The sequence below is a fragment of the Bos mutus genome, chromosome 14 (genome assembly GCF_027580195.1).
Source record: "Bos mutus isolate GX-2022 chromosome 14, NWIPB_WYAK_1.1, whole genome shotgun sequence".
In the NCBI taxonomy this organism is placed as follows: domain Eukaryota; kingdom Metazoa; phylum Chordata; class Mammalia; order Artiodactyla; family Bovidae; genus Bos; species Bos mutus.
The window spans coordinates 72,262,233-72,289,986 of record NC_091630.1 but is presented as its reverse complement, the minus strand read 5'-3'; the positions used below and the strand labels follow the sequence as shown (position 1 = coordinate 72,289,986).

General features: G+C 50.1%; 1 protein-coding gene across 1 annotated transcript in view; it reads right to left on the bottom strand.

Annotated features, from left to right (window-relative positions):
• The window catches only part of COL22A1 (collagen type XXII alpha 1 chain), a 224,269-nt gene that overhangs the window by 51,094 nt on the left and 145,421 nt on the right, over positions 1 to 27,754 (bottom strand). Inside the window, 5 exon segments of the mRNA XM_070382724.1 lie at positions 2,135 to 2,182; positions 6,301 to 6,345; positions 6,990 to 7,043; positions 7,912 to 7,947; positions 17,718 to 17,795. Coding sequence (XP_070238825.1) covers positions 2,135 to 2,182; positions 6,301 to 6,345; positions 6,990 to 7,043; positions 7,912 to 7,947; positions 17,718 to 17,795 — 261 coding nt within the window.

The window sequence follows — 27,754 nt, the reverse complement described above, 5'->3', positions numbered from 1 at the left end:
GGTTCCCCCACTCGACAGCCACCCCATCAGGCTTTAACTAACATCAAGATGGCAGTGGGTGATTATCAACTAGGGAGCCAGGATAGTGACTCTGCAGACCTGGGCAAACCCACGAGGGCCAGGCTTCCATCTACAGAGTCTCCAGGCAAAGCACAGCTTTGGAAGGCCAGGGAGTCTCAGGTACTGCCCTGAATGTAGGTGCTCACATTCTCTTGCAGTTCCTGGCTGCTACATCCTTTGGCAGGTCAGAAGTATCAATTTGACTAAACGTCTATTTCAATGCTGCAGCTGTAAAGCACACAGCAGTCACTCCTGTTATCTCTGCCTTAAAGACTGGGACACTTTGAGGCTGTAATCCTTAAGGGGAGGTGGGGGACAAGAACCGAGGCAAATCCAATGCCTTCCCAGTGGGACAGAATTAGAGAAAAATCACCTAGACTAAAAAGCCTGTACTAAATAGGACTTCAATAGATAATGATTTCTTGCCATGTCCTGGTTGTAAAAAAAAAAAAAAAAAAACCTCCCTCTTGTCAGTAAAAATCAAGAAAGATTGCTCCACTCCTCATTTTTAAGTAAAATGTATCGTTTTCCATCAAGGCGTCTCAATGTGTAGAGAGATGAAAAGTCCCAGGCTTCTGAGGTTTCCTTTTTCCTTCTGCTCTCCTCCCTTGCTCTCATGTACGAACCAGGTGCTTTCAAATGCCTCCCAAGTGGTTTTTAGAAGACAGGAGATGAGGGAGGGGGTGGTCACGCAAAAGGCAGGGCCGGGCTCCACCCAAAGTTCAGACCAAAGCTGAGAACAGAGGCAGCAAATGGTCCCCCGTGTGTGGCCATAGGACCGCTCTTCTGGAAACATGGATCTTACCCCACTCTGTCCTGCCTGTCCCCCTTCTTCTCCGTTCAAGACCCGAGGTCCCTGGCCGAGCTCCCAGGCAGCCAACTCTCCGCCCTATCTCAACCGAGCTCTCTCAGCTCACGTCCCCCACCCCCCGGGGAGAGGGTGCTGTGGTTCTGACGATGAGCTCCGTCTGCGCTCAGATCCAGACTCCACCTGACCAAGGGCCCAGCAGCTCACTCACCGCTTGGCACCTGCGCCCTGGACCTGGCACCAGCAGGATCCTCACCCAACCTGCTGGATTCTGCCCAGGACTGTCTTTTCAGAACCCTAGGACGCAGTCCTGTGTGGGGTCCAAAGTCAGTCTCTGGACTCGTTGAGGAGTGGATTCTATTCCCAGAAAGTCACTGACCCTCATGGTGACTCAGGTTTCTAATAAACAAAGAGCTAGTCACTAAGTCTTATCTGACTCTTTGCGACCCCTGGACTATAGCCCACCAGGCTCCTCTGTCCATGGGATTCTCCAGGCAAGAATACTGGAGGGGGTTGCCATTCCCTTCTCCAGGGGATAGTCCAGATGCAGGGATCAAACCCGGGCTTCCTGCATTGCAGGCCAATTCTTTACTGTCTGAGCCACCAGGGAAGCCCTATAAAGGCTGACACACATCCCTGGGTGGGCTCAGACCACCAACCTTTCGGTTAATCGCTGGATGTGCTAACTGACTGCACCAAAAACACACCAGCATAGCCTTAAAATCCCCTGGAGAAGGGAACGGCTACCCACTCCAGTGTTCTTGCCTGGAGAATCCCATGGACAGTGGGGCCTGGCAGGTTGCAGACCATGAGGTTTCAAAGAGTCTGACACGACTGAGCGACTAACAAGCAAAACGAGAACATAATGGTACCAACCTCATGGAGCAATTGTAGACACGAGAGATGCACGTGAAGCATTAACCATAGTACCACCCGGAAGGATTTCCCGTGACAACGGATCTTTTTGTCCAATAAGACAGCCACTAGCCACAGGTGGCCAGTAAGTACTTAGGATATAGCTAGTGTGACCAAAGACCGGAATCTTTTTTTTTTTTCATTAAGTTAAACAAGTTTAAATTCACACATGTGGCCAGTGGCTTCTGTGCTGGACAGTGGATTTTAGCGCACTGCTGGCACGGCATGTTCTCAACAAATGTTGTTATAGTTGTTTATACTCTGCTCAGACCAAAAAAAAAAGACCATATCATTGACATCGCCAGCCTCCCCGTCACAACTCTCAAAAGGCATGCACATTTATGTTTTTACCTTCACCAAGAGATTTACGTCCCCTGGAGACAGTACTGAAGAGGGGCCCTGTCAAAGTAAAAATAAATAAATACATACACACAAGTGCACACTGCATATTCCATGCTTCTGCAGCGAGCAGCCTTCAAAATGTGACTGTAACAGGTGATATGTCTACACAGGACACAAAGAGCCTGGTCTACGCCCCACGCTTGGGAACCACAGGCAGACTCTTCTGAGCTGTCCTAACTAACATCAGACTTTCTGGTCCCCGCCTTCCTGGCCCTCTCTCTCTCCTGCTGCCCCTCCTCCCCCTTCCATCACCACCAGCAGGTCCTATGGGTACTGTGGAAGACGAAGGGGGCAGGTTGTCCTTTACTCCAGGTGGGTAATAGCTGCCGCTGTCATTCACATCTAGTATGAACCTAAAGCAATTCCTTCAGCTCCCCCAGGTGAACTAGCATTTTAAGCCTCATTCGTCTTTATGAGTTGGAAGTCTCTAACTTCAGGAGGGGAGTTCAGAAATCATGAGTAATTACAAAGCCTCTGAAGGTGTGAAGGAGTCTGCAGGTCCCTGAATTCACACTCAAACCCACAGTGAGTTGGGAAGTGGCGTGTTATGACCATGGCAGGCCCAGAGCCCAAGTGGAGTGGAGGCTGGGTTCACCCCAGGGTGCAAGGGACAGGAAGCTGGGAAGGAAAATGGAAATGCAAAGGCAGATGCTGAAGGGACGAGGGATTCTTAGGTAAGGACTGGAGACTGGCGTGCTGCTCTGCACACTTCTGCACATCGCAGTGGACAAGGAGTGCCAGAGAGCCCACGGTGCAGAGGGAGGATGGCAGGCTTCCTCCAGAATGTTGGAAGCCTGGGACCACTATTAGACTTGTGGTGGCTGCTTCCTTCTGATTGAGTCCAGGTTTATCCAGTCTAGCCTGTTACAATTTCCTGGCTTCCCCACTTTCCCTGACTCCATGGGGTTTCTGCCACATCCTGTGGCTGCAGACAGTGGCAGAGGCATTGTGTAAGTTCACATAGGATAACCTTGGCACTGGCTGGGTGTACGTCATGCTTCCTAAGCTGAAATGCTCAAATATTCAATCACTGCCCTGGGTTGCAAGAGGACACCACCTGAGACAAACTGGGGTCGGGCTGAGTCAGAGTCGGCGGTTCTGAAGGGGCCCCTCGCCTGCAGGGAAAGCTTGCCTAGGCTGCATCTGCTGGAAAAAGCCTAGAATACCCTTAGTTATCGGAGACCGACCCTGGGGAGGAAGGCCAACCCATGCTACACGCTAATTGAGTAAAACTTTAAAAGGGGAAAGGGGTTTTATTTTGACATTGCATGTTTTCTTCAGGCAAGTTAATAATGCAAGATTTATACTGTCCAAATTGGGAGTTTTTTTTTTCCTTCTTTTACAAATTGGGAGATTTTTATACTGCTGGCCTTGTATTCTTGGGGCTATTTTTCTGCTGTCATTTGAGCCCTCTGTAGAGTTGTTAAAGCTCTATGAGCATGGCTGGGCATCAGTTAGAAGAGAGAGAAGAAGGGGTGGATTTCCCGTCTAGGTACAGCATGCCCTGGGGGATAATTTAATTAACACCCTGTTGTGATCCATTTCTGTGGGCCTCCAGAGAGAGGCCTGAATACACAGGAGCAAGGCCCGTGCGGGGGGCAGTGGCCAGTCGGTTGTTGATGGGAGGGAAGTGCTGGGGTGAAGAGAGAGAGTCTGTGCCCTGCCCAGGCCATCATTACCTCCTGGGCACCGACCACCTGCTGCCAGGATGCTGGCTGGCTGGTCACAGAGATGTCAGCTACACAGCCACTGATGACGGGCTGACGTGGAGGTGAGTAAGAACCGCTTCTTGACGGGCTAGCTCTATTTGCTGCTCACACCCGAGAGCTCCCTGTGGGATCAGGCTGAGGCTAGATTCCAGCTGAACCCCCAGCTTTGACCGCCTCTTCCCTCACCATGCCCTGTTTTCTTCAATCTTAACAGGTTTCACCTTAATCAATCACTAGGCACAAGAATCCCCACCAGAGGCTCTGCTTCTAGAGCACCCGAGGGTAGACAGGGGACTCCTGCTACAGGGATTCTAGGGATACAGCCCTGGGGGAACCCCGCCCAGGGCCCACTGTCCACCCTTGGAGGGCTGGTGACTGCAGGAGAGGCCTTGGTTGTCCCAACCCTGCACATTCCCAAGACAGGTCTGGCCCTGGCTGCTCTGGAGAGATGTACTAAGTCCTTGGAATGCCCTCCCTGATAAGAGTGACTTTGTTTGCCCAGGGCCTTGGGCCATGCAGTTAACAGTGTCCTTGCTGGGGGCCTGGGGCCAGTCTGACCTCTGGGAGGACGGGAGACGGTGGAGTAACCAAGACCACCCAGGGAGGCATGCCTGGTCTGGGTGAGAGTCCCTTGATGGCAACACCCGCTGAATTTCAGACTACTCAGGGTCACCTCCATGGATTCAGATTACACACAACTTCTGGGAGAGCCGAGTGTGGGGAGGGGACACGTGGAGGCCTCAGCCTCGTGTCTTGGGGGCTCCTTCCCTGGGATAAACCGTCATCCTGAGTGTAACAGCTCTCCTGAGCTCTGGGAGCCCTTCTGGTGAGTCACTGAACCTGAAGGGGGTCCTGGGGACCCCTGAGAACGTGACTCGTCTGATTATCGAGACCAGAGACCCTGACAGCAGTACCTGGGACCACGTTGGGGGAGGGTGTTCTGTGAACTTAAAGGTAGTCAGGAGAGACCGATGCTCTCTCAGTCTCTGCCGGAAACCAGTTGAGTCACGTCAAGGTGAGCCCATCCTGTCCGCTGGACTCTGTGGATGCACTTCCCTCTGCAGAGGTATCAAGGTCTGGATCTGGCAGAGGTCATTTGAACCCCTTCAGCCTTTGGCCTGAACCTTACTCTTCCACCCACTTCACCAGGGCCTGGCACTTGGGTATCAGGGTGGATTCTGTGAGCTTTATTTGGCCGCTGCAAATCTGACTCCGTGAAGGACGAGGAGCATATGAATAAGTACCCTCAACGTCCAGCAAGACTTTTCACTCACCCTTCTGGCGGGTCTTAGTGAAGTTTCAGGACCCTTCTAGGAGACCAGGGTGCCCATCCAGGTGTCTGCTGTTCCCAGCAGCCTGGACGAGGCAGAGACAGATGCTAACGCCCTCAGGGGCCTCCAGGTCTTGGGTCTTTGCCTGACTGACACTTGCAGCAGGCCGGGCTCGCAGAGCAGACAGACGGCCATCCTGAGGGTAAGCCTCTGCCCAGGGGAGATCCAGTCTGAGACCAGTCTCGAGGCCTGGGACTCCCCAGTCGTGGCTGCCACTGTCTCTTCCTTCTCAGGCAGCAGGTTTCAAAGGGCTGATTTCTCCTGTATCTTCCCAGCGGCTTCCTGCCCACCCAGACCCACTCATCCTCACTGCTCCTTCCCTGGAGGGCCCACTGATAGCCTGGTTAGCTGGCTAAGCCTTCGGAGCATCTCTGGCGTTGGTAACTTAATCTGGGGGCTGGGTTCCCAGAGGGGATGCACTGCACACGAGGGAAGCCTGCTGGAGCTGAGAGCCCGGCCATGCTGCCTGGGACCAGACACTCAGGACTCTCTTGTCCTGCGCAAGCTCCTGTAGCTCTCCTTGTGAGAGAGGAAAGGAAGCTTCTACTTTAACGGGGGGAAACCAGAAGGAACTGACATTACTGAGAAAAGGTCAGGACACAGGCCAGTGAGGAACTAGCCCTGGACAAGAAGTGGCTCCTGTCCATTTGCTCACCCCCAGGTCCCCATCCATCCCTTTCTGCTCCAAGTCCTGGGGGTATCAGGGACTCACCTGCCTCTGGTGCTCAGGTGAGCTGGCCCAAAGAGAAGCACACGGGGAAACCGGGATGGGGGCACTGCTCCCTCCCAGCCTCTGGCCAGGTTTCCTGGCAGTGGCTTTGAACCCACAATTTCCGCTCCCATCTGGCAGCCCCGTCCCCACCGTTCCCGCTTTCTCTTGGCTCTGAAGATGGGTGCAAGGTGGTACTGGCTTCTGTGTTTATCTCTGGGCATCACAGCCACCTCTGATTAGTTCCCTCCGCCCACAGCTTTGTAAAAAGCCCCTTCTTAAAGCTTCTTGAGCCATCCGAGTTGCATTTTATTCTGGCTGAACCCCTGATGGTCAAGATTCATCCAGAACAGTTAGATGACATACTGGTTTGCCAGGAGGCCCTCTTTCTCCTGGATTTCCTGGTACACCCTAAAAGAAGAAAGAAAGAACAACATTAACTCTGTTAAGCACATAATCCTGATCCACTCTGCCCACTCTCTCCCTCAACCTCTCTATCTGCCAAGTGCAACTCAGGAGAAAACAGATCACCCGACCGTGAAGACTGGCACCAACAAAAACTCACAGCTTCCAACCTCAGCTGAAGACCCAGAGCTTCTCAGAATATATCAACCGGGGGAAATGTTCAGAACAGTAAGCCACCCCTCTCAGAACTCCTTGCCAAAACACAAAATTGAAAGTGCATACGTGTGTGTGCACATGTGGACACACACTCACACATCTGATCTTCAACTCGGGCCATCTTTTTCCAAACACAGGCAGAAGGACCAACTTTGAAAGAGAGGAGGGCAGAACAGCAGGAGGTGTTGTGTGGGATATAGCCAGGAACTTGCACGGTTCTGACAGCATCACACAGAAGCAAAAGAAGTGCAAGCAGACAACACACGCTTAGAGGCCACCGTGGACAGAGAGGCCAAACACACAACAGGCTCCCGGGGGAGCGGGCGGGGCTCGGTGCACAAAGCAGCTCCCCCGGGGTTTCCTGGTCAAGGGAGGCCAGGGGAGGGGGAAGGGGGTCGGCGGGGACACAACCGGCACCCCTTGCCTTTACTTACATCCTGGCCAGCTGGTCCCTGGGGGCCGGGAAACCCAGGCGGGCCTCGAGATCCCTGAAGAGAAAGAAGACATCCCCCAACACTTAAAACAAAAACCAAGGGCCCCCTTGCCTGGGGTTGGTTCTCCTTGTCCAACCGCCTGGCGCACTGACCAATCTGATGGAACGGAGGTACCTGAGAGCAGCCAGGGCTTGAGGACTGGCTGTCTTCAACACACAGATAGAACGCTCTGGAAAACCTTCCCCATGAGGCTGACTGCCCAGGCCCCCTTCGCAAGCCCCCTTCTTACTCCTGCAGTGAGACGGGCCTGAGCTCACTCCGGGTGCAGGGTCGATTACCAGCCTCAGGAGCCCGCTGGCTGGACACACTGACCTGTGAGAGGACTAGTGCGGAGCCCGGCGCTCAGATGACTGCTAGATATTTTTATTGGAAAGTCGTTGCCACCTGGCTGACAATTTCTAGATGGTATTGGGAGTCGACCCAAATCATCTTTCAATTACGGATCTCACTTCCTGCAGGAATCTTCCTAGACCTTCCTGCCTGCCTCACAGATTAAAAGAGCTCACTGGCTCCTGGCTCTGTGGCTGGGGACAGTGAAGCTGGGATTCAAAATTACTTCCTCTGGCAATGTGATGACATGCGTGAAACCACAGCTGTCCGTCTAGAGGGAAGCAGAGGCGGCGAAAAGCAAAGGCAGTGCCAGTCTGCCCAGCTGTCACTGGAGCTCAGGGCACTGGACAACCCTCCTCCCGACTCCACCATTCCACAGGTGAGTGCCTGTATCTTCGAGAGTCTGCACTGTATAACGTTAAAGTTGTTTTTTAAACTACTGTCTTTGCTGGCCTCTCCAACCTCAAATGGCTTTGATTAGCGCATAATTTCTCCCATCAAGACACAGCCCTGTATTTAAGTCATACTGTACCGGAGGACCTTTTTCTCCTGGTGGTCCAGAGGGGCCCTAAGAAACAAACAAACAAGTAAGTAAGCCAACTGGAAGTGAAATGTCTGTTTAAATGTAAGGCTGGGTCCTTAAGGAAAAGCTAACGCCCTCCCATCTTTTTTTAAGAAAAACTTTTTATTTTTGTATCAGGGTATAATTGATTAACAGTGTTGTGATAGTTCCAGGTGGACAGCAAAGGGACTCAGCCATACATATGTATGTATCCATTCTCCCCCAAACTCCTCCCATCCAGGCTGTCACATAACCTTGAGCAGAGTTCCCTGTGCTAGACAGTAGGTCCTTGTTGGCCATCTATTTTAAATACAGCAGTGTGTACATGTCCACCCCAAAACCTAACTATCCCTTCTTCCTCCCATCCTTTCCCCCAGGCAACCACACGCCGGTGAGTCAGTTTCTGTTCTGTAAGTTCATTTGTATCATTTCTTTTCAGATTCCACGTATAAAGGCTGGCATATGATACTCCTACGTCTCTGCCTGACCTCCTTCACTCACTACGACAATCTCTAGATCCACCCATGTTGCTGCAAACGGCAATGCCATTCTTTTTAATGGCTTCCTGCATGTTTAAGGCAGTGTCACCCCCTCTCTCATGCACCCATTATCGCTGTGTGTGGGGATCCTCCTGGAACCTTCTCCCACCTGCCCTGCACTGGTGCTGCCCCATCCTGGCAGCCAGCGGGTGTCTCATGCCTAGCCCATCTCTAGCCCTGGTGTGCAGTGGACCCTGCATTTCAGCATTCCTGTGCTGCATGCCCTGCTTGCTTGGGTGGGATGGGTGGGGGAAGGGGCACGTCTAGACTCCCCAGAGTGGGCTGCATGGCTGAGGGTGCAGTGGTACCCCTTCCTGCACACACATGCACACATACAGATACATGTGTGTGTGCGTGCACACACACACACCACGGTCTGCCATCCCACACATGTGAGCAGCCTACAACCTGGCTTCCCGAGCTGCACTGAAGATGCGTGCCCTGCCTGAGGCACTAGCGTCGAGTGTCAGGCCCCGAGTGAGCGGCACTGGCCCTGGGCCCCAAGCCTTCGCATCTGCAGAGAAGATGCCGCCCTGCCCTCCTGCCTGGACGTGTTCTCCTTGCCACACGTGGGTTCCCAGTATAGATGTTGGCACCCTTGGGCATCTCCCAGGCTTCTCCCGGGGGGCTCGTTAGAACCGGTCCCCAGCCCCTGGGTCACCCCATCTGGGACGGATGGCCTGGTACTGTCATTGCTTCTGGGCTCATCTGCCCTCTCTCCTCTGCCCTGGGGGTGCTCAGCACCCACTCTCCAGGACTCAGCACCACCCTGGGAATAGCCAGACACAGCAGAGCATAGCACACGGCATGCTGTTAAAATTAAAATTTTATGGTATGAGAACTTGAAAATCAAGTGTTATCATCCTCATCATTGATGATCAAACTAAGGCCAAAAGAGACAAAGAGACAGCCCAAGCCACATCTCGAGTCACTCTCCAGGTGCAGTGAGTCCCACCACCCGTTCTTGGTCCTGGGCACCTGTGTGTCCCTGAAGCGGCACCCGGGAGAACCTCCAAGATATCCGAAGAGCGAGAAGAGTCTTCACACAAAGGCACAGGTCCCAGACAGCATGACAGACCAGGTAACCTAAAAGCCTGCCCATTAAATATGTCCCAGAAATTCCTGATAAAATAAAATAAGCATCATTTTCAGTGTAGAGTTGAGCACTAAACTAGGGGAAACTTCCAGAGGACTAAGTCAAGCAGGTAAGAAGACAGTGGGCTCCGGGCTTCCCTGGTGGTCCAGCGGGCAAGAATCTGCCTTGCAATGCGGGGTCAGTGCGGGGTGCTCAGTAGTGGGACTCTTTGCAACCCCATGGACTTTGGGGCCCCATGGAGCCCCAGTGGGCACCTCTGTCCATGGAATTTTCCAGACAAAAATACTGGAGTGGGTTGCCATTTCCTACTCCAGTACTTTACTCATATCAACCTAAAAACTCCTCTCAAGAAACACAAACAGCCCTTTTAACCCTCACAGAAGATTTCTTTAAGAGTAATACATGAAATACTTTCCTTATTGCACTCTGCAAATATTTACTGAGAGCCTCACATACACCAGGCGTGGCAGCCAGGGGACACGGGTTCAATCCCTGGTCCGGGAAGATTCCACAGGCCGCAGCACAGCTAAGCCTGTGTGCACAACTCCCGAGCCTCTGCTCCGGAGCCCCAGAGCCTCAGCTACTGAAGCCCAGGCACATCGGGTCCATACTCTGCAACAAGGGAAGCCACCGCAAAGGGCTGCCCAAGCGCTGCAATCAGGGTGTGTCCCCCACTCTCTGCAACCAGAAAAAGCCCTCGTGCAGCAATGAAGACCCAGCGCAGCTGAACATAAATAAGTAAACAAATTTTTTTCTTAAAGAGAAGACAACGGACTCAGAGTCCCACCCGGAATCTCCCTGACTCACAGATCACTTCCCCCTCCATGAGCTTTCATGCTCTCGTCAAGCTGAAGGTCAATGGTACCCATGGATCAATATACATTCATCCAAATGTCATTCCTACCATAGTAGCTCCTTACTGAGGCTGTATACTTACTGCTCAAGGAGAGGGCTTAAGGACAGTTTATTACTGGCCTGGGGAATGCTGCCAGAGTTTAGAGGCACTTTTTGTTTCTAAATTGAACTCCAAGATGCACCTCAAGCATTTGACTTGTTCATCAGACTAAGCGTTGGATTCCTCTCATCTGTCATTTAATAGAACATCCACATGTGAAGGACGGAATTGGTTGTCAAAAAGGTCTTCATTTCAAATCTTAGTTCTATCAATTATTAATTGTTTGAGCTTGAGCACATTTGTTTTTCTGAGCTTCAGCTTCCTTATTTATAACACAAAGCTGGGTGATCACCTTGGCTCCTATGATCAGAAGCAGAAGATCCTCTAAGTAGAGGACAGGACCGGTGCCTGGCCCGTAACAGGCATTCCCACAGCTATCTTGCTACTATACTTTTAAGAAATAGCGGAGTGTGCTGTGGAGGAGGGATTGTGTAACGACTTCCCAGTGTCAGTCTGAAATCTGAAGCCTAAACACGTGTTCCACAATAGCGACCCCATTTCTGAGATCACACCCTCTGATGGGTTTTATTCATGAGTCACATTACCCGACACACATATTTTGGCCTTTGAAACAGTGTTCCACTTAAAAGGAACTACAACTCCTTGGAGAAATGACTGATCCCAGATCTGGACAAGGAATATATTCAAATCTGGAACCTTCTATCATTCCAAAGATCAGGGAAACTACCAACCAGCATCTCTTACATCTGCATTGGCAGGCGGGTTCTTTACTCCTGTGGCTCAGCTGGTAAAGAATCTGCCTGCAATGTGGGAGACCTGGGTTTGACCCCTGGATTGGGAAGACCCCCTGGAGAAGGGAAAGGCTACCCACTCCAGTATTCTGGCCTGGAGAATTCCATGGACTCTATAGTCCATGGGATCACAAAGAGTCGGACGCGACTGAGCAACTTTCACTTTCACTTTCTTTACCACTAGCGCCACCTGGGAAGCCCGAAGACTGCTAGGCATGTGTTAAAAGCACTTAGGGTCAACCCGAAGAGGCTCCTATTTGCATAAAATAAGACAGTCTGGACAGCAAAAGGAAGAATATCTGCCGCACATTAAAACAAACTGAATGTGTTTAAATCTGAGTTCAAAATGATTGATAAAAAACCAAAAACACCTCACTGATCATCTTTGTGAGATACCAGGGAACCAAGTCGTTATTTGAAAATAATTAACAGGAAAAATGAGGGAACACCTCTCCACCTAGAAGGACTGGAGCTTCTACATAAAAGAACTGACTGAACTAAGAGAGCACCAATTTGCAAGCCTTGATGTGCTAATTGATCTAAGGCTTGGACATCAAAGGCTGTGCACGTCAAGACAAGACACCACCAGACGTCAGATACCTCCTGCTGGAAGGACACAGCCTGTGAAGTCTTGTCAGAAAGATCAAACCTGAATTTGCTCCAGCCTTGAGGCCCAAGTATGGGTGTACAGGCAACACGGGGACCAGGAAGCCCTGAGCTATTCTGTGAGCAAAGTCCAGAAGCTCCATAAGACCTAACAATAAATCTTGTTTCACCAATTTAAAAAATTGCGATTTATAGGTATCTAAACTTGAAATTTGATCCCCTCTACCTTGCTCCTCCTCCCGTAGATATCTATCTAAAGACACAGCCCATTTTATTCGCCATCATCTTTTATCTGAAAGGTTCATGGGTACCACGCTACATGCTGGGCTCCCGGGGCAGGTTCAAACACTTGCTTTGCCTTTCATCAGCAGACTGAGCCAGGCCCACTGTCTGAACCTCTCCAAGCCTGAGTTTCCTCATCTGTAAGCTGAACACAATCACAGCTTGGGCTCCTAGGACCACTGAGAAGACTGCGGAAGGTGATGTGTTGCGAAGCCACACACGGGAGCCTTGCCCATTTGTGTAAGTGCTCAGTATGCCTTGGGAACCATTACAGGAACCTCAAAAAGCCTTGTTGAGTTTTGAAAGGAGCATTTTCAATTGGAAACGAGAGTAGAAATTTATTTAAAACCTTTTTTTCTTCCAACAACAGAGGAGTCCCCTGAGACTTCAGTCGAAAAGCCAAGATTAGGATATTTGGGGTACTCAGCTCCTGGTTATACAAGGGCCCTGGGGCCTGGGTTTCCCAGGGGGCACTAGTGGTAAAGAACCTTCCTGCCAGCGCAGGAAGAGACATGGGTTCAATCCCTGGGTCAGGAAGATCCCCTGGAGGAGGGCATGGCAACCCACTCCAGTAATTCTTGCCTGGAGAATCCCATGGAGCCTGGCGGGCTACAGTCCACAGGGTCACAAAGAGTCAGACACGACTGAAGCGACTGAGCACATTCCTGGGGTCCGGGGCGGTGCACAGCCCCTCCTCTGCAGCCCAGGGGACCTCGCTGTGCACAGAACAGGATGAGAGCACTGGGCGTGAATGAAGCTGCAGCGCCTGTCCTAAGTCCTTGGGGTGACTGCCGAGAAATGCCTGGGGTCCCCAAGTAGCAGCTGGGTGAGATGGGGCTACCTGTCTGCACACACTCCTTTAGAAGGGCAACAGGACAGCCTGACCTGGGGATGGCAGGAGCGGTGGTGTGGTTCTCAGAACCAAAGGAACTGGACTCAACCAGGAGACAAGACATACGAACAGAAGCAACAGTGAGACTCACAGGTCAGTAGTTCAAAAGCAGCGAAGAGTGTGAGATGACCCTGGCACGAAGGAAAGTGTGTTCTCGGTCACTCAGTCGTGTCCAACTCTCCGCAACACCATGGACGGTAGCCTGCCAGGTTCCTCTGTCCATGGGATTTCCCAAGCAATGATACTGAAGTGGGTTGCCGTGCTCTCCTCCAGGGTATCTTCCCAGCCCAGGGATCAAACCCGCATCTCCTGAGACTCCTGCCTTGGCAGGTGGATTCTTTACCACTAGCACCACCGGGCAAGTCTGGTGCTACAGGACTTTACAAGGAAGGACCATGTAAACGTGAACTCCTGCTCTACTGCTGCCCTGGCTTGGAGAGCAGCTAAGGGCATCTGCTCGGAGCTAGAACACTGGGGTCCAATCCTAGCTCCCCGACGTCCTAACTATGACTTCAGGCAAATGTCACATCTCTTACGTGAATTCCCTCATTCGTAAAATGAAAGAGAGAACAGGATCTGCTTGGCAGGGTGGCTGGGAGGACTGGGTGAGAGGATCCCATGAACTAAGTGAGGGGATGGATGTGGGTATCTTGCTCAGAGCTGGACACTGCAAGTGGGCAGGCCATGTGAGCTGTGGTCACGAGCGCTCCAGCTTTTAGTGGCTTTCATTTCCATTCTTGTTCTATTACTCCCTGGAAGAGGGGGGAGTGGGAAAAAGAACGGCTCCACTCAGGAAACATGACAGATGCTTTCCCACATCATCAGCACCATGCTTCCTCTCTCCCGCAGTCTGTAGGTCTATAAAGGGCTGTGAGCTCGTTTTCTCTGTATGTGAACCCTCAGTGTCTGGGCAAAGTCAGAACAAATGACTCCAGAGAGGGAACGCTGAAGACAGAGAAATGAGAGGTGATTCCAGGCAACGGAGGCTGAAAAAGATGTTAGGGGAGGAGTTTTATGGCATTTAAAGGTTCAAGGCAAGCTTCTAGGTGTTACTACCAACATGACCGTGCTGCAACCCTCCCTACACCCTTGATCTAGAAACTACTGCTCAGGCCGGGGTCCTGGGGTGCTGCTGGGGGAGCCCCGCCCTCGCTGACCTCAGGCTCAGAGGCTCAGTGAAGTTCAACAGCACTTTGATCTGCCCTCAGGCCTAACTGGGTCATTTTCAAACTTATCAGATCCTGCTAAGGAAGATCACAGGCAACCTTAAGATAAAAGGGATGTTTTGTTAATGTCTTGAAGGGAGCAGTTGAAACGCCAAACAATTGCCTCTCCATCCAGTCCCCTGTCCAGTGATGCGCAGAGCTTGGCAGAGAAAGCCTCGCTCGGGCTCCCTTCCAGGCGGGGTGAGTGCTGCTCCTGGATGCCCAAGCCTTGGAGTACAGAGCCACAGGAGGAGGGACCAGAGGAACTCAGCCTTAATGTGAGGAGGTGATGGAAATGAGCAATCCCACCCATGCTGGGGAAGCCACAGGCCAGCTGAAGCAGAGGAAGAGAGCTGGCTTCAGAGGACTGGAAGCGATGGTCCTGGTCCTGGACTAGCTGTGTGACATCAGCCAAGTCGCCTCACCTTCTGAGCCTCAGACAGTTTACCTGGAGAACACTGAAGAAGCAGACACCTTCAGTACGAGTGTGATCACTCAGTGGTGTCTGACTCTCTGCGACCCCATGGACTGTAGCCCACCAGGCTCCTCTGTCCGTGGGATTTCCCAGGCAAGAAACCTGGAGCGGGTTGCCATTTCCTCCTCCAAGGGATCTTCCCAACCCAGGGACTGAACCTGTGTCATCCTGCATTGCAGGAGGATTCTTTACCACTGAGCCACCAGGGAAGCCCTAGACACCTTCAGTGACCCTCTCCAGCACCTCTAGGCACACACCCACCTTGTAGGTTCTGGTTGAGGTGCCTGCCCTGGGGCATCTGTAGCCATGAGGGGATGCTTAGCCCAAGTTCCAGCCCCCCAACCCCCATACCCTGGAGCAGCCTTCACTGACTCCCACCAGGAGTCGACCCTGGCTCCACCCCAACCTGTGTAGATCACCTCTGCAGCTGCACCGACATCTCCAGGGCCTTGCCAGGGGAGGATGCCACTCCCCAAGGGGTGATTTCTGAGATAATTTCCCCCAGTAAACCCTCAGCCCTTGAATTCTGATCTCGGGAGATGCTAATGCAGAAGCCCAGCCTTCAACAAAGGATAAACCAGCTTTCACAGGACGCAAGGGTTGAGGACGTGGACGCTCTAGACCCAGCACCAGATACAGACCACTCAGCCTGTGGCAGGGGGCTGCTGAGCCCGGGGGCATGAGGGGCGCATTCACACCCTGTTATCAGCCCCGCTCCACCTCCACATCCCCCTAAACCCTCACACAGATGGCCCGGCCACCGGGAAGGAGCCCGGGCCAGCAGCCAAAGACAGGATTTATGGAAGCTCCATAAGGTCTCACCCACCACGGAAGCTTTTAATCAGTGGAAGTGGAGGAAGGACCTGGAGCGGTTGACTTATGGCCTCTCGGCTGGAGGCAGCCAATTACTTTTCAGGTGGAATCACTTGGGTGGGGACGTATTTCAGGGGCGATTTCATGGCTCTGCGTTGGGAGGTGGGGCGACAAGCATCCCCCTCTGCTGCCTGGCTTTCTGATTAAGGTTTTCCTATGGTGAATCCCTGGGGAGTGGACGGGACATGCAGAGGCCCGTGAAATGATGGTGGGACCACTCCAGATCACAGTTTCTCTTCTAAGCAGCTAACGCCTGCAGGACTCGGAATCCTGACTCTGGCAGAGAAGGCCCCATTAAAAGCAGGATTTCTGAAACAAAAAGAAAGCCTGAACCTGCTGCATGTCTTCACTACATCTTTTTCCATATTGTTTCTTCTAGTTACCAACAGATTGTAAAAGACAGCCAAAGACAAAAGATAAAGCTGATGCAAGAGAGGGTTTTTTTTTTCCATCAGAAATTTTAGCAGAGAAATTAAGAAAAACAGATTAAAACTGGACATTTCCAAGAGGATACCACCTGCCTTCTCCCTGTTTTCCAGGGACCTTTAGGAAGACACAAGGCACTGGTCTTCCCGCCTTGAAGGCAGCCCCACTGCTGGGAGTGGAGTGGAAGCGAGGTGGTCATTCCTGGGAGGAAGAGAACACAGACGAGGGTCCCTGGGGGGAATTTCAGGGAGAGAATGAGAGGCGTAAGAGCAGCACTGGGGCAAGGAGAAGGGTTTTTACTGTGGTGCTGTGGGTAACGGCACTTCCCAGGTGGCTCAGTCGTAAAGAATCCACCAGCCAATGCAGGGGAAGCAGGAGACGTGGGTTTGACCCCTGGGTCGGGAGGATAACCCTGGAGAAGGAAATAGCAACCTACTCCAGTATTCCTGCCTGGGAAATCCAGAGAAAGCCCACGGGGTGGCAGAGTGGATGCGACTCCGTGACTGCACACACACTGTAATACACCAGGCTTCCTCTCAAGCTCTTTGAGAGACAAACCAGGCACGCTGCTGCTCTGTTTTTTGAATGAGAAACCAGGCAGAGACCAGGCCATGCGTTGCTCCAGTTTATATTCAGATTTCGTTTACTGGGAGTAAAGTCTGATCGTGCTTCTGGGTTAAGATGATGACGACGACAACATCATCAATGAAACACGGGCAGTTTGGATTCTGTGAGGTTTAGCAGCTATATCAGAAAACCACTGAGTGTTGGAGCTTCCTAGTAGACTGATGTGAATTATCCACCAAGACCACCAATCCAAAGACCACGTCACAGGATTTTATTTTGGAGATAAAAACCTCTCCTGGGGGCTTCCCTGGTGGCTCAGTGGTAAAGAATCTGCCTGCCAATGCAGAAGACACAGGTTCACTCTCTGATCTGGGAAGATCTCACTTGTCCCACAGTAACTAAGCCCATGGCCCACAACTGCTGAGCCTGTGCTCTAGAGCCTGGGAGCTTCAACTACTGAACCCACTGCCCCAACTGCCGCAGGCCACGTGCCCTCCAGCCTGTGTGCTCGCACCAAGAGACGCCGCCACAGGGAAGCCTGAGCACCCCAACTACGGAGTAGCCCCCACTTGCCGGAACTAGAGAAAAGCCCTCGCGGCGATGAAGACCCAGCAAATCCAGAAATAAATAAATAAAATAAAATTATTACAAAAAGAAAAAAACCTTTCTTGATTCTATTGATGTCGTCAGCGATATATTAATTGGAGAGGGATAATGAACTCACCTTTGCCTGAAAGAGCATGAAGGCAAGTCACTCCTCCAAGACCACACCCCTCACCCAACCAGCTCAGGCTCACTGGCTTCCACTCAGGTTTTGCCAAGTTTGGACAGTGAGTCCTTTTTTCCTCCCTTTTCTTTTTTTAATGAGCTTTGTTCTCTCACTCCTCTTTGAAAGGACACGTCTTGGTCTCCCCAGAGGCCTTACTCCCATAAGAAGTACACCAGGTTACAGTAACAGCATCAGCCACAGTGCACAGGCCTACAGCCTGACTGACCCAGGGATCACGACCCACCACCAGATCAGCCCGGAAAGGAGCGGCCCTGCGGTCCTAGCAGGCCCTGGCTGTGTGTCCTGGAGCAAGGAGGTGCCGGGTGAATAAAGACTCACCGGAGGGCCGGCGACCGCCATGCCTGGCTCTCCACGGTTGCCAGGAGAGCCGGGGATCCCAGGCGCACCACGGTCCCCCTGAAAAGAGAAAACAACACAGTCAAGATGTCACCTCTGGGCAGGAGAGAGCAAGGGTGCAAGGCAGTTCCGTTCCTCCCACTGTCTGGACCACACCCTCCAGCCAGCATCTCTCCCAGCACCTCACTCTGCACACTCCCTGGAGTTCATCCAAGCTGCCCCTCATCCCACTCAGTCCAAAACGCCTGGACCACAGTCACCAACTGTGACGACTCACCTTTGAGCAGTGACTGTGCCCCACTGTTGCCCATGGCTCCAGATGTGATTATAACAATATCACCCCCACCACAGGTGACCACAATTTCAAGTTTTACTGGGCTTTTTCCACGTTTCTCCTGCCAGCATCCTGAACTCACCCCAGAGTTGACCATGTAGCCACATTTCAACCCAATCCCCACATCATCAATAAATGAATTCATCATTTTGCCAATAATGTACCAAGTACCTATATTTTGTGAGTCACTTTCCCAGGGGTTGCAAGGGGCAAGAATGAGATACAATCTCTGCCTTCAAGCATGGTGGTTAATAGAGTGTAGGTTTAAGTTCTGGTTTCAACACTTGGTAACTGCCAGCTTCAGAGGGCAACAATTTCCTTCATTTACAAAGGCCAGGGTATACCAGGAGCTGCCAGGCCAGTAGAGGCTATGTTTTTTCAGAGATCACGAGAACAGAGTGCCTGGCATGGCAGTCAATGCACTTCAGCTGCTGTGGTTGTTGCTGGTCTCAGGTGCCCATCATTCTGGACTTTGATCAGACGAGAAAAAGGAGAAGGAAAGGAAAGCAGGGGAGGAATTCTGTTTGCTACTTTCTATAGAAGGACACTGAGACAGTCATACCTTTGTATCCACAATTTCAAAATTCTCGACCTCTGAAAACAAGTGTTTACCCTAACTTATCAGGCAGCAAAAGCTGACTTCTACTGACTTGAAGGCTAATTAAAATCTTTAGACATCCCCTTTTTCATGGATATTTACACATTTCTATGGCATCACTATTGGAGAAGGCAATGGCACCCCACTCCAGTACTCTTGCCTGGAAAATCCCATGGATGGAGGAGCCTGGTAGGCTGCAGTCCATAGGGTCTCGAAGAGTCGGACATGACTGAGCGACTTCACTTTCACTTTTCACTTTCATGCATTGGAGAAGGAAATGGCAGCACACCCCAGTGTTCTTACCTGGAGAATCCCAGGGACGGGAGAGCATGGTGGGCTGCCATCCATGGGGTCGCACAGAGTCGGACATGACTGAAGTGACTTAGCAGCAGCAGCAGCATGGCATCATTATAATGAGTTTGACGAGGAATTTTGCCCCACACACCACAGTAAATGCTATTTTCATCACTTATAAATTACTACTTTTCTAAATTCCAAAATAAACCCAATCCAAAGCACACAGGACCCACACAATTTCACGTAAGAGACTGTACCCCTATATTAGGTCAGCAGATGGTAGCCAAGCCTAATACTGAAATGGGAGGTGACCCTATTCAAGCCACTTACCATCTCCAGGGTGAGTTAATTTGTATGGCAAATGGAAGTAGCCTTAGGAGGTCGTCACGAAGAGCCAATTAGATAATGTGCAACAAATTTATTCCAGGTAGAACCCGACATTGCTAGGCAACACTACTTTATCGAGGCTTATGTTTTTAAGCATTAAATGAAAATCCTATTAATAACTGGCTTATCCTGCAACCACCATCTGAATTTGAAAACTTTACATCTGGACCTTTCAGAAAAATAATGCTTCAAGATGATTTGTTTTTCCTGCAGTGTGACTGTTGCTTGGACAAGTTTGTAAGTTATATATTCATTCAACAAATGTTGGTTGTTTATTCACAGCAAACTGCAATCTGGCTCCACGACCAAAGATGACTCATTCAGGGGCCCTGCCCATTTCCAATGCTCTGTGTTCAATTCAGGAGAGAGATCGGAACAGGCTTGAGAAGTTCTCACGAAAGAGATGAACCACAGCCTAAATGCTCCCTAAACTCTGGTAACACTCTCTTTCCCTCCTGCCCCCAGGCCCACGGTGGCCTTGTGTCCTCAGGACCACAGCCTCCCTCTGGCCCACCCTCGCCTCTGCAAACAGTCCCCGAGAAATCCTCTTCAGAGCCCCAGATGGTGCATCCTGTTTCTTTAGAATAAAATGCTGTGGCTGATTCTGGGACTGCCAAAAAAGCTGATTTGTGCGCAGAGGGAGGGCGGGGAGGGGAGGAAGTCAAGAAATAAGGCAAAGGTGGAAAAAAGTGCAATGAACTAAGAGAGATACGATCAGTGCCGGGTCCCTCGCCAGCATCCTGGACGGTGAGAGGACGAGGCGGAGGAGTTCACACTGCCGCCGAGCGACAGCAAGTCCAGTCTCAGGACCGAGACCGAGTCCCCCTTAAAACCACATTCCCCTGCGGGTTCACGACTAACCTCTCTATCCAAAAGTTTACTCCTACCCTTGCCCTGCCCCTGCTCCCCCCAGGATAGAAGAGGATCAAAGATAAAGGTGGGGGGTGGGGACTGAAACTGAGCAGGACCCTGCAGGGTCTTCCCGGGTATAACTCCCTCCGTGTCCTGTCCTCGATTCTTGTCTGGCCTTCCCCAAGTCCCAAAGAGCAGATTCAAGCAGTTACTAATTAGGGAAGAGAGGGGAAGCAAAAACAGGAAAATGGAAAGAAAGCAAAGAACAGCAACAAAGCAAAAAGCAGAAACAAAGGAAACACAGTCAAGCAAGAAAAGGAATGATGACCTAAACAGTGGCTGAGCAGTGAGACAGAGTCACAGGACTCCTAGTTTCTCCTGAAGGGCTATACATAAAAACCTGCCATGCACTTCTGAGCTGTCGTGCAGAAACCAAGATCCCCTCGCGTTAGAGGATGCTGACCAGCATGTGGATACCAGACTGGTTGGAACCAGAAGGTTGATGATTAAGATTTCCAAACATCACCCTATTACCTCACCACCAACCTGTTAGAAAGATGTCCACCAACCCACCCCATGACCCTCATATAAATGTTGCTCTTCAACCCTGTCTGAAAGCTGCCAGGGCTTCGGGTCTCACTTGCCTCCCCGTTCTCTTGGCTCCAGGCATCAGACACTACTGTCCTTCGCCCCGTGGCAGCAGGCTGGCTTTGCTGTGCATCAGGCAAGCGTCCTCAAGTTTGGTTCAGTCACACAATAATGTCAACCTGGTCCTGTGACCTTGGATGACTCCCATAACCTCTCTGGCACCCTTAAGACCCTCATCAATGAGGAAACAAAAGAACATTTTACCAAATTCCCACGTACCTACTGCAGACTCATTTACAAGGTAAGAGACTATATAACATGGAGTGTTAAAAGGTGTATATTGTATTTTATTAGCCAAGTGCAGTTCAGTTCAGTTCAGCTGCTCAGTCGTGTCAGACTCCTTGCAACCCCATGAACCGCAGCACGCCAGGCCTCCCTGTCCATCACCAACTCCGGGAGTCCACCCAAACCCATGTCCATTGAGTTGGTGATGCCATCCAACCATCTCATCTTCTGACGTACCCTTCTCCTCCTGCCCTCAATCTTTTCCAACATCAGGGTCTTTTCAAATGAGTCAGCTCTTCGCATCAGGTGGCCAAAGTATTGGAGTTTCAGCTTCAACATCAATCCGTCCAAAGAACACCCAGGACTGATCTCCTTTAGGATGGACTGGTTGGATCTCCTTGCAGTCCAAGGGACTCTCAAGAGTCTTCTCCAACACCACAGTTCAAAAGCATCAATTCTTCGGCACTCAGCTTTCTTTATAGTCCAACTCTCACATCCATACATGACCACTGGAAAAACCAAAGGCTTGACTAGATGGACCTTTGTTGGCAAAGTAATGTCTCTGCTTCTGAATATGCTATCTAGGTTGGTCATAACTTTCCTTCCAAGGAGTAAAGCGTCTTTTAATTTCATGGCTGCAGTCACCATCTGCAGTGATTTTGGAGCCCAGAAAAATAAAGTCTGACACTGTTTACACTGTTTCCCTATATATTTGCCACGAAGTGATGGGACCAGATGCCATGATCTTAGCTTTCTAAATGTTGAGCTTTAAGCCAACTTTTTCACTCTCCTCTTTCACTTTCATCAAGAGGCTTTTTAGTTCTTCTTCATTTTGTGCCACAAGGGTGGTATCATCTGCATATCTGAGGTTATTGATATTTCTCCTGGCAATCTTGATTCCAGCTTGTGCTTCATCCAGCCCAGTGTTTCTCATGATGTACTCTGCATACAAGTTAAATAAGCAGGGTGAAAATATACAGCCTTGACATACCCTTTTTCCTATCTCGAATCAGTCTGTTGTTCCATGTCCTAACTGTTGCTTCCAGACCTGCATACAGGTTTCTCAAGAGGCAGGTCAGGTGGTCTGGTATTCCCATCTCTTTCAGAATTTTCCACAGTTTATTGTGATCCACACAGTCAAAGGCTTTGGCATAGTCAATAAAGCAGAAATATATATTCTTCTGGAACTCTCTTGCTTTTGATGATCCAGCAGATATTGGCAATTTGATCTCTGGTTCCCCTGCCTTTTCTAAAACCAGCTTGAACACCTGGAAGTTCACAGTTCATGTACTGCTGAAGCCTGGCTTGGAGAATTTTGAGCATGACTTTACTAGCGTGTGAGATGAGTGCAATTGTGCGGTAGTTTGAGCATTCTTTGGCATTCATTGCCTTTCTTTGGGACTGGAATGAAAACTGACCTTTTCCAGTCCTGTGGCCACTGCTGAGTTTTCCAAATTTGCTGACATACTGAGTGCAGCACTTTCACAGCATCATCTTTCAGGATTTGAAATAACTAAACTGGAATTCCATCACCTCCACTAGCTTTGTTAGAAGTTAGTTAGCCAAGTTAGAAGACAAAAAATAAACTAAGCACTATACATATTAGAAAAATCCATATTCTTTTGCATCCCAGTTTCTCCTTTAAAATAGTTAATATAGGGATTTCCCTTGTGGCCCGTGGTTAAGAATCTGCCCGCCAATGCAGGGGACACGGGTTCCATCCCTGGTTCCGGCAGACCCCACATGCCTCAGGGCAACTGAGCCAGTGCACCACAGCTACTGAGCCCATGCCCTGAGAGCCTGTGCTCTGCAGTAAGAGAAGCCACTGCAGTGAGAAGCCTGCACTCCACCACTAGAGGGTGGTCCCTACTCACTGGAACCAGAGAGAACTCGAGTGCAGCAATGAAGACCCAGCACAGCCAAAAATGAATAAAAACTTAAAAAGAACGTTAACAAGGGAGTGGACCTCCCTTGTACTTTGTTTTAGCTCGCCTCCTTTCTTCTTCCCAAGGCTATATTTTATGCACAGCACAAAACCGTAACAGCTGCAAGCTAAACCACACCCATGTTGCAGTTTGTGTTCTTCTAAGTAGCTGTTCACACTCCTGCTTCTCGAACCAGCTGATCCTCACATGCGGGTCTTTCATCCAGGTTCTAAGCTTCCAAATACTTCAGTTCAGTCTCTCAGTCGTGTCTGACTGACTTTCTGTGACCCCATGGACTGCAGCACGCCAGGCTTCCCTGTCCATCGCCAACTCCCAGGGCTTACTCACTCATGTCCATCGAGTTGGTGATGCCATCCAACATCTCTATTGTCCCCTTCTCCTCCTGCCTTCAATCTTTCCCAACATCAGGGTCTTTTCAAATGAGTCGGCTCTTTGTGAGTTTCAGCTGCAACATCAATCCTTCCGATGAATATTCAGGACTGATTTCCTTTAGGATGGACTGGTTGGATCTCCTTGCAGTCCAAGGAACTCTCAAGAGTCTTCTACAACACCCCAGTTCAAAAGCATCAATTCTTAGGTGCTCAGCTCTCACATCTATATATGACTACTGGAAAAACCATAGCCTTGATTAGATGGACTTTTGTTGGCAAAGTAATGTCTCTGCTTTTTAATATGCTGCCTAGCTTGGTCGTAGCTTTTCTTCCAAGGAGCAAGCATCATTTAATTTCATGTCTGCAGTCACCATCTGTGGTGATTTTGGAGCCCCCCCAAAATAAAAGTCTCTCATGGTTTCCATTATTTCCGAATACTTACCCACCAATTAAAACTCAGCCCAATCATTTCATTTCTATAAACCCACCTTTGCCTGCCCGCCTCTCAGCCTTCGAAAAACATTTGAATGTATCTTCGTTAACTTTAAGACACCACCCTCCCATTGTCTCTGACCTTCTGACTTTTATGTAAGTATCTTAAAAGAATAAATATTCCATTGATTCATTCATCCATTAGTTCAACAAATATTTGTCAAGTACCTAAATGGGGTCAGACTCTATGTTGGGCACAGCATCTACACAGTTCTGCACCCACAATGCCTACTGTTGGGCCTGGAACAGCCCTTTAACAGCCAATCCCTGAATGCCTGAATAAGTGAATCTATCATCACTCGCATTTTGTCAGGTACTAAATTTTGCTGTTGACCAAAATCAACTTTTTGCTCAGGAGGGAATATGATGAATGACCTCTGGCAGCCCTGCCAAGAATCTGAGTCACAATTGATCTCTGCTGCAGGAGCACAGGCCTGGCTCCATTTGTACGCTTATGGCCCTCTGTGATACCAACACTTCCCCGAAGCAACAGCTTAATGGACTGAAACTCGGAGAAAATGGCTCCAAGAAAAGAGCCAAAGACCTTAAAGCTCAGTCAGAATAAGCAAGGAGGTTCCTGATTAGAAGAAAGGGGGCATGTGAGCTCTAATCTAGAATAGTGACTGTGTTATCTGTTTGGAAGACACTCTGAGCCAGCTCAACAGTGTTTAGGGAGGAAAATGTGTGAGGTCATGGAAGGAGGAGGTCATTTATTGAAAAACTATGTGCTGTGAGATTACTTATCCACAGGAGCCCACTGGGGGTTAACCACGTTTTACTCCTTCATACAGAAAAGGAACAGAGTCTCAGAAACAACAAGCCCCTTGCCCTTATGTCATAGATCTTGGGCTTCCCATGTGGCATCAGTGGTAAAGAACCCACCTGCCAAGGCAAGAGACATAAGAGATGTGAGTTCGCTCCCTGGGATGGGAAGATACCCTGGAAGAGGGCATGGCAACCCACTACAGTATTCATGCCTGGAGAATCCCATGGACAGAGGAGCCTGCAGGGCTATAGCTCATAGGGTTGCAAAGACTCAGTCAGGACTAAAGCGAGGGCATGCACGCATCTATCTTACAGGTAGCTGGGCTGGGATCCTAACCCAGCTCCGTCGGAAGGCAAAGCTTGTTCATTTCGCTAGAAACAAGTCCACCCAAGAGAAGGAAAGGCATCTTTAAGAGTCTTTTTGTGGCTGTAAGTCACTATGAAGGGCTGAGAAAGCACCAAGGAAAATCCTTGTAGCGCACTCTTAAGTCCCCAGGGGTTTTCAGCACCAGGGACAGCACCCAGGCAAGGCCCACAGCTAAACGCTGTGAGGAAGGGCGTCTCTCCCCTTCCTCCCACCTTGTCCCCCCACGAGCCCCTCATTCTACAACTAAAGATCTCTCTGATTCCAATTTACCTTCCCAATGCCAGCTGACTAGGGAAACTTTTATTCTAAACTACATTCCACCTTGCAAACATATACAGTATTAACGCTGAAAGGGTCATCTGTTTACACATCTCATATATAAACAGGGAGAGAGCACAGCTTACCATGGGCCCCATGGATTTGAAACTGGCTGGTCAACTGTACCCCAGGGCAAGGCCCTCTGCACATCTCACCCCAGGTCTCCGCCCACCTCTCTTCTCCACGCCTCACTGCCGCCTCCCAGCACTTCCACTGGGGCTTCTCTCTCCAAAAACAGGCCGACAGGGATGAGTCAGGTCTCTCTAGACCCCTCACCTTCTTGCTGAACCCTAAAGTAGACTCCACAGGGTGATCTAATGATAAGGATCACTAATATTTATTGGGCACGTACATGCGGCAAACATAAGGCTAGGCAGGCAAATACTTTATTTGCATTACATCATTTTTTCCCCAAACTCTGCCTGGGAGGTAGATTTTTATCAACCTCATAAATAAGCAGCCCAGAGAAAGGACGTCTTTACCCACTTCCGCATCTCTCGTTTCTGGTGCCCTTTCCAGTGCCCTTGCCTCCCTGCCTTCTAAGAGGCAACTGATTTCTCCCAGATCCTGAAATCCCTCCTCTAGGGGGAACTGAGAGCTCAAAGTGCTGCCGGGCAGATGCCGGGCTCACGGCATCACGCAGGGACCTCAGACACACGTCTGAGCTGGCTGTGGATCAGGGGTCCTCCAGTCCCTGGTCCTGCCGCCCTGCTTCACACAAGCCCACTGCTCTGGGCACAAGGAATTATTTTACAGGCCTGCAAATTCAGGCAAAGTTGTTTCCTCTTTTTTTTTTTTTTCTTCAGAAACTAGGGAGTTGTCAAATATTTGCTCAGATCACTCAAAAGAACTCCCTCATTTCTTTTTCCTTTCATCGTGAAAAACAAAATCACCATTAGGGAACGCACTTGATCTTCATCAGTACAACCTCAGTATGACTGCAGAGGTCACCCGCCTGAAGGGTGGAAAAAATCAGGCAGCAGGTTTAACCTAGAAAGTGAAAGTCACTCAGTCGGGTCCGACTCTTTGCAGACTATACAGTCTTTGGAATTTTCCAGGCCAGAATACTGGAGTGGGTAGCCTTTCCCTTCTCCAGGGGACCTTCCCAACCCAGGGCTTGGACCCATGTCTCCCACATTGCAGGCAGATTCTTTAGCAACTGAGCCACAAGGGAAGCCCCCAGCAATTACTCTTGAGTTCTCAAATTCCATATCCTGGTTATTACTGTAAACAAAGTCTTTTACATACTATAAAAACAATATACTCTGTGGTTTTGTGGCTAAGATCCCCAAAACACAGCCAAAAAATAAAAGGAGAGAAATAAAAGAATGAGTATCTGGGCCTTCAGATAAAACTTCCCGTAAGAGCAGCATAAATGGATTCCCAAAGTGTTCTATCTTCAGTAACTGGGCTGGGTGGTAGGGATGTGGTTTAGGAAAGTGCTGGCTGACTCAGAAAGTGGGTCCAGGAAAGATAGCCAGTGACACCAAAGGCACATAAAAAGAAACTTTAAAAATCTGTTTGTATAAATTTTGTATAAATACATGCAAGTGGATAAAAATATGGTAACTCTACACTAATACTTCACGTGATTTTGAATATATTTGTTAAACTAAAGCAAAAAATAAACATTCTAATGTCCTTCACTGACTATGTCACCCACGTTCTTAAGTTTATGCATCTGAGCTGGTCAAGCAGTCGTTCACTGGCTGTGGGGGCCTGTACAACACATGCTCTGCTCTGAACACATTCTATCTCGTGCACCTCTGGTCTTCTCCCATGGTAGGACCCTGCAGAGAACTCCTTCCTTGTCTTCCCCTTCAGCTGCTACACACATTTTAGAATCGGGACAAACATCATCTCTGCCAAGAAGCCTTCCAGAGTCAAACCAGGCTGGGCTGGGAGCCCCCTCTGAACACTTGTGCCTAAGCCTCCCTCTATCCCAGCATCTGTTCATCTGCTTCTCCCCCAGCTCCTGAGCCAATAGAGGGCTGGGGAAACGTGCCACTCATCCCTGACATCCCCCAGCCCACCTCCAGATCTGACACGCACCAGAGGCTCAGCAGATCCGCAATGAATGAGATAATAAGCATGTCATTAATGGATGCATGAATGACTCAATAAACTCATTGATTCAGTGTAAGGATAACTTCAGGAAAACTGTCCTCATCACCCAGGAAAGTTCTCTTATGAATACTCCCTCATGGGCAAAGTCGTCTTTTCTGAGTCATGGTTACAAGTAAATTGAAGAAGAGACGCCTGCTATTGACTGAAGTGTCTGCTTTTCCTCTCGGAGGCCTGGCTAGATGACAACCAACCCCCTCCCCTGCAGGGTCAGGAGGTTGGTGGAAATGAGTGACCACCTCCGGGCCTGGCCCACAAAATCTTCCCACAAGGTCCTCTACCATCTTTTCCATCA